The following is a 7,664-nucleotide window of genomic DNA, read 5'->3' on the forward strand; positions in this document are numbered from 1 at the left end:
TCCTGCTGTGAACCCGACAGTATTTTGTCCGGTATTCAGAATCCTTCTATCCTAGCCGGATGGATCTTCACCCACGGACCGTCAGAGAATCTGACTCGCTCTGTCTTTAAGGCCTCGGGTTCAGCACTATCTATTGTTTGCCGCGGCGGGTGTAGCTAAAGCCATGGTCTCCTGGACGCCTCTTTGGATGCGGCTAGCTGCCCTGCACTATCAGCAGCAAATGCCAGAAGGACATTATGGCTCAGTGAATAGAAAATGGACTGTGTGCAAAAAGTCTCTATCTCTTCCTTACTAGAGTGGCCGTTTATTTAGAGTGAAGCTGGTTCAGCTTCTCTCTGATGCTGTGGGAGGAAAGCAAATTTCCTCCGCAGCAAGGCTTAGATGTCCTTTTTTTGGCTTCAACAACAAATCCTTTCTCAGACACCACAGATTCACGAAAAGCTCAGAGTTTCTACTCGAACCTGTTTGAAGTTTGGTTATTACTTTGGCTGCATGTGGTCCTGGGATCAAAATCCCACCATAGTTTCTCGGATCTGCAGCACCCTTGGACAACAGTCCTGGGTAAGTGCCCTGACCCTGAGGCCCCATTAGTTTCCCTGCAAAGGATGCATGGGATTAACGAGTTATGTGGTATTCTGTGGTACAGCCTCATTTTGCTGGGGCTGGGACCCCCGGACTGGTTTTCGTCACTGTCGCAGGCCATGGCGTCACTGGTCACAGCAATACAGTCCCTTCATGATCTTTCCTCTATCAGTCCGGGTCTTTGCCAGGCTGACTCGGATGATTCCTCCATCTCTAACGCAGGGGAAATCCTTTCTCAGCACGTTGATTCAGTGGTTAGCACTACAGCCTTGCAGCGCTGGAATCTTGGGATCAGATCCTACCAAGGATAATGCAAACTCGTCAGTAAAAGAGGGGCGTTTCTAGCATCCATCGACAACGGGATGCTATCCTCCATATTCCGAATTTCCCCTCTCTAGACATTCCTGTTCTTCGCCATTCCCGAACAGCATTTTCAGTTCACACAGTGCTCTCAAAGGTCATGATGGCCGTCTCGTCCATCTTGCTCTCTCGGGGCGTGATCGTTGTGCCCTACTCAGATGACCTTCTCATCAGGGGCCGTCTTTCCAGGACTGCGCAAAGTGCCTTCGCTTCACTGGCGATACTCTTCCTCACCTGAGCTCACTGATAAACGTATACAGGTCTTCCCTCGTTCCAGCCCAGTGGATATCCTTTTTAGGAATGACCCTGGATACCTCCGTGGGTTAGTGATTCTCCCTAGGACAAGGTCCGAGCCCTTCAACAGGGAGCCCGCGCACTTAGCCACTCATCCCATCATTCTATGGGCACTGGGGAAAAATGGTGTCAGCAATTAAAGCGGTCTTTTTTCGTTCAGCTGCATCTCCATCCCCTGCAGCATGAACCCGTTCTCCCTTGATCGCTAGTGCCGCTTGCCCCGTCGAGTCAGGCAATCTCTCAAGTGGTGGACATTGAGGTCTTCTCTCTTCCAGGGAAAATTCTTTCTCCCGGTTTAATGGCTAGTTAGTGGTGTCTACCGATGCCAGTCTCCTTGGCTGGGGAGTAGTCTTCGTCACCTCACGGCTCGGGCGCTGGTCAACTCGGGAGTCGTGCTTTCCAATTAATGTCTGGGAAATCCGAGCAATCAGGATAGCTCTGCACCAGTTCCATTATCTCCTGGCGGGTCACCCCATCCGAATTCAATAGGACAAAGCCATGGCTGTCGCATGTATCGATCATTAAAGGGGGGTAACCCGCAGCAGGGTTGCCATGCACGAGGTAGCCCATATTCTCCGATGGGCAGAGAGGAACCACTTGATATTATCAGCAGTCCATATCCCAGTCATAAAAAAAAAACAAACAAAAAAAAAACTGGGCGGCAGACTTTCCTAGCCATCAAAGTCTCGCCTCAGGACAGTGGGAGGTCTTTTGACAGCTATGTATTCGTTTAAGGACTTTGGACGTGGATCTGAAGGCTTCAAGATTTAACGCCAAGATACTCCGCTTCAGATCTCGGTCTCGGGATCCCTAGACAGTCGAGGTGCATGCACGGATCTCTCCGTGGCTTCAGTTTCGATTTCCATACGTGTTTTTTCCCCACTTTCTTTACTTCCGAGGGTCATCAGGAAGATCTTAGCGGAGGGACTCCGGTAATCTTTGTCGCCCAGGCTTGGCCACGCTGGGCGTGATATACAGATCTAGTGCAGATAGTCGCCGATGTCCCGTGGCGACTGCTGGATCATCCAGATCTTCTCTGCTATTGTCCATTTTTTGAGAACTCTGGGACCCTGTGTTTAATAGCTTGGCCGTTAACGCCTACGAGTGATTTCAAGCTAGGTTCTGTCATCAGGGGTTTCCCACCCACCATGATTAGCGTGGGAAGCCTGCATCAGCTAGCATCTATCATCACTCCTGATAACTTTTTTCCCATGGTGCAGGCACCGCGGACATCCTCATGTCTGATCTGTTCCTTCCATTTTGGGAATATCTCCAGACTGGTCTGGAATCAGGTTTGGCTCTCAGCTCTTTATCTGTTTTATTCCAGCGCAGTATTATTTCCATCCTGTAAGTGAGTATTTTCTTTCAGGGAGTCTCCCATGTGGTATTCCCCTATAGTATGCCGTTAGAGGCCTGGGACCTTAAATTGGTCCCGGGTGCTCTTTAGCAGACGCCTTTCGAACCGTTGCAGGATGCCTCTGAAAGTCGTTTTTTCTAGTCGCAGTGATGTCTATCAGACAAGTCTCAGAGCTAGCCACTCTGTCCGGTTGAGTTCCTTTCCTGATTTTCACCCAGGACAAGGTGGCCATCGAATCGTCTACGTTCTCTGTTTTCCCAGGTGGTCTTGTCTTTCCACCTTAATGAGGACTTTGTCTTTCTCTTTTTGTCCAGCAGCGGTACTTCGGGTGGAATGAGCTCCCTGGACGTAGTAAGGGCTCTCAGAATGTGCATCTCAAAGATGGTGCCCTTCAGTAAGTCGGACGCCCTATTTGTGCTTCCTGAGGGTCTCGGTAGGGTTTAGCCGCTTCAGGACCACAATACCAAATGGATTCACTTGGTTTTTCAGAAGTCCTACTGCGTCAGAGACCAGCTTATCCCAGTGGGGATTAAGGCACACTCTGCTCAGTCGGTGGACGTTCTTTTTGTGCCATACGGCATCAAACGTCGGCAGAACAGGTCTGCAAGGCTGCAACTTGACACAGCCTATGCTCTCAGACTTCTGCACATGCGGCCCCTTGCAGACGTATTCTGCAAGCGGCGGTAGCGCAACTTTAGTCAGTTGGTACATGGGGTTCGATCTGTGATTTGATTCCCCACCCAGGGACTGCTTTTGGACGTCCCACGGTCTGTGTCCCCCAATGAGGCGAAGGAGAAATGGGGATTTTTGTGTACTCACCGTAAAATTCTTTTCTCCGAGCCAATCATTGGGGGACACAGCACCCACCCTGTTAATCTTTTGGCTTGCGTTTGTTTTTTTTCTTTAATTTGATGTGTTGTACTCTATGATGTTAATGATCTCCTACTGCTTTTGCACTGAACTGGTTCTCTGGGAGCCAGCAGGAGGGTGTATAGTGCAGAGTAGGAGCTAACTTTTTGTTTCAACTTTGTGTCAGCCTCCTAGTGGCAGCAGCATAACACCCACGGTCTGTGTCCCCCAATGATTGGCTCGGAGAAAAGGATTTTACAGTGAGTACACAAAAATCCCTATTTCCCCCAGACATGGATTACGGCGTGGGACAGACAGGTGAGGGAAATTGTTGTTTTTTATTTTTGCTTTATTACAGAAGATGAGCTTCGGTGGATTAGGCGTTTGGCGAGTATATCTGTTTGTTATCTTTAAATAAAAAAGATAAAGTGTGTTTTGTTTTATTTCTAATAAAATATATTTTATTTTGGCTGTGTCTTTATTTACAATACAACTATAGGATTAGTGATGGATTACTAATCCGTGGGCTTGATGTCACCTGACAATATAAAGGTGACAGCAACCCCACTATTATGGACCCCACTTGCCATCGCTACAGGGCAAGTTGGAAGAGCTGAACAAAGCGCTAGAATTTGCCCTTTTCTGGGCAGCTGCGGGCTACTATTTTTAGGCTGGGGGATTGCAATATCCTTGGCCCTTACCCACTTGAGAATACCAGCCCCCAGCTGTCTGCTTTAGCAAGGCTGGTTGTCACAAATGAGGGGGACCTCACGCTGTTTTTTAAAATTATTTAAATAATTTAAAAAATATGGCATGGGGACCCCACTATTCTTGATAATCAGCCTTGTTGAAGCTGACAGCTGAGGGTTGTAGCCCCCAGCTGTGAGTTTTGCCTGGCTGGTTATCAAAAATACAGGGGAGCCCACGCCGGGTTTTTCTTTAATTATTTATTTACAGCGCAAGAGCCGGCTAATGAATACAACCATCAGCCACCCCTGCTCTCGCTCTTATTAGAGGCAGCAGGTGTTGGATGATGAGAGCTGTAGTCCCATCCACTGACACCAGTGATCGGAGGTAAAATTTATACCTCCGATCACAGCTGAGCACTCATGCTGTCTTTTGACAGCGTGGGAACCGTGGCTCTCTGACCGGCGGGGATGGTTTCACTGCCGATCAGAAGCTGTTTGCCGCACTGTCATGCACATGACAGCGCGACAAACACCCGGTGTTCGGGCAGCCAAACTCGAACAGTAACACGGAATTACTCACGAAGTGCGTGTTCTGTGTCCGTGCCCGAACAGTAGGTGTTCAGTGCGGACGCCAAACTTTACTGTTTGGGTTCTCCCATCTCTATTTATGATGATTAAGTGGAGCAATGAACAAAACTTTGAATTTTGGATCTATGGCCAGAAAACTGGGCAGATTTCAATCCCATTGACTGAAGCCACAGAAATTGTGATAAGCTCCAAGCACTGATCGCACAACATCAATCAGGATTTGGCCTGGAAGCTGGTATCCAGCTACCAGAGGAAAGGGCAGAAAAATAAGGGACAACACTAAATATTGAGTCTTTATTGATGATGAATTCATCAATAAAAATGTGAAAATTTGTGAAAAAATCATACTTAAGTAACCAGAGATACTTCCAGCTAAAAAGCGAAAACACTGAAGCAGCAAAGTGTGAAAACCAAAATTTGGATCAATTTCAAACCTTTTGGCCACAACTGTTCAGTGACTCCACCAGCTAAATAGTGAGTGCAGCTCTGGAGTATAATACAGGATGTAACTCAGGATCAGTACAGGTTAAATAATGTAATGCATGTACACAGTGATTCCACCAGCAGAATAGTGAGTGCAGCTCTGGAGTATAATACAGGATGTAACCCAGGATCAGTACAGGATAAGTAATGTAATGTACACAGTGATTCCACCAGCAGGATAGTGAGTGCAGCTCTGGAGTATAATACAGGATGTAACTCAGGATCAGTACAGGTTAAATAATGTAATGCATGTACACAGTGATTCCACCAGCAGGATAGTGAGTGCAGCTCTGGAGTGTAATATAGGATGTAACACAGGATAAGTAATGTATGTACACAGTGACTGCACCAGCAGAATAGTGAGTGCAGCTCTGGAGTATAATACAGGATGTAACTCAGGATCAGCACAGGATAAGTAATGTAATGTATATACACAGTGACTGCACCAGCAGAATAGTGAGTGCAGCTCTGGAGTATAATACAGGATGTAACTCAGGATCAGTACAGGATAAGTAATGTAATGTATGTACACAGTGACTCCACCAGCAGAATAGTGAGTGCAGCTCTGGAGTATAATACAGGATGTAACTCAGGATCAGTACAGGATAAGTAATGTAATGTATGTACACAGTGACCCCACCAGCAGAATAGTGAGTGCAGCTCTGGAGTATAATACAGGATGTAACTCAGGATCAGTACAGGATAAGTAATGTAATGTATGTACACAGTGACTCCATCAGCAGAATAGTGAGTGCAGCTCTGGAGTATAATACAGGATGTAACTCAGGATCAGTACAGGATAAGTAATGTAATGTATGTACACAGTGACTGCACCAGCAGAATAGTGAGTGCAGCTCTGGAGTATAATACAGGATGTAACTCAGGATCAGTACAGGATAAGTAATGTAATGTATGTACACAGTGACTGCACCAGCAGAATAGTGAGTGCAGCTCTGGAGTGTAATACAGGATGTAAGTCAATATCAGTACAGGATAAGTAATATTACATTACTAATTATGTAAGTACAGTGAATTCACCAGCAGAATAGTGGTTTTATCTCTGGAGGGTAATGCAGGATTAGTAATTACATGTATCCTTATGGTCGGTGATCGGGTATTCTTTATGACGTCTATAACTGTTTTGCTTCTTTTTTCAGCAGAGTCCGGATCATCGGAGAAGGCTGTATCATCATCTTGTGCCGCTAAGAGACCATTTTCCAGCACAGATAAGAAATCTGAAGCTTATAAATCCATCTTCACATCTCACAGCTCTGCCAAACGCACAAAGGATCAATCCTCCAACTGGGTCACCCACACGGCATATTACTTCTAACAAATCTTACACAACCTTGCCTCTGCCACCCTGAGAATGGACATGTGTGTAAAGTGTGGGACCGTTATTGTGCTTTTCTTCTTATAGAACTCCCATTATTGAAGGGGCGATGGCCTCATGGCCACTTCTAATCTCTCGTACCTCATCAGTTCTTTTTGCACACCACTGTCTGCCATACACAGATATGGAAATGCCTACATCTATACCCTCTGACACAATACTCTTCTTAATTAAAACCATAATTTCAATGACAATTTGACCCATCCCAAAGATTTTGTTACACTGAACGCTGCTGCCTCTTTACTAGATTCAGAGGTCACCTTGCCTCATAAATACCAGAGATCTATGCTGGTTGAAGATGGGAAGTGGGGTTCCCCTTTAAGGGAATATAATTAAAGATGTGGCTCCTGTAATCCCATTACCTGGTTCTGTTGCCTGTTATTACTGAGCATTTCAAAAGACTGACCGTCACATCCAAACATAGACTAAGTGTGAACAGGTGCTGAACCTAGAGTCGCCAACTCGTATATAGTTAAGTAAATAAGGCAGCACACTGCAGCGCTAAAACATGCAAACATGAAACACAAAAATTGAACTTCATTACTGCACTAGAAATATGAAAAATGAGAGCGTTTAGCGCATAAAAATGGCCAATTTTATGTGTAGCCACTTTACGGCATCTCTCTTATACCAGGTCCTAAACTTGCCTTTCCTCGCTGAGAATAAACGTCTCCATCTGAATGGGTACATGTGAAACCTCTTCTTAGACTAAAATTCGCTCTATGGAGGGGTAATGGAACTGCTGTAATTAAAACACCTGTGACTAGGAGGCGGAGTGCTCAGTCAGAAGGCTAAAGAATACATTTCAAAAGACTGACCGTCACATCCAAACATAGACTAAGTGTGAACAGGTGCAGTAATGCAGTTCAATTTTCGTGTTTCATGTTTGCATGTTTTAGCGCTGCAGTGTGCTGCCTTATTTACTTGTTATTACTGAGCAACACATGATAGGGTTAGATACACCGCTCAGCAGACACCTCCATGTACACAGTATCACACATGGTAGGCTTAGTTACAGTGGTTAAGGGGGCAGTATCGCATGATGGCCTCTCATGATTAGAGTATTGTG

General features: G+C 45.9%; 1 protein-coding gene across 4 annotated transcripts in view; it reads left to right on the plus strand.

Annotated features, from left to right (window-relative positions):
* RTF2 (replication termination factor 2) overlaps window positions 1-6,953 on the plus strand; it is a 60,673-nt gene extending 53,720 nt beyond the window's left edge. For 2 of the 4 annotated variants that reach the window (XM_069750939.1, XM_069750941.1), the window contains one exon: window positions 6,360-6,953. In XM_069750939.1, the coding sequence (XP_069607040.1) occupies window positions 6,360-6,535 (176 nt within the window). In that variant the 3' untranslated portion in view covers window positions 6,536-6,953. The remainder of the gene's footprint in view (window positions 1-6,359) is intronic. The other 2 variants (XM_069750942.1, XM_069750940.1) reach the window with 1 other exon arrangement.
* Window positions 6,954-7,664: the final 711 nt, after the last annotated feature.

The sequence above is a fragment of the Ranitomeya imitator genome, chromosome 2, assembly GCF_032444005.1.
Source record: "Ranitomeya imitator isolate aRanImi1 chromosome 2, aRanImi1.pri, whole genome shotgun sequence".
Classification (NCBI taxonomy): domain Eukaryota; kingdom Metazoa; phylum Chordata; class Amphibia; order Anura; family Dendrobatidae; genus Ranitomeya; species Ranitomeya imitator.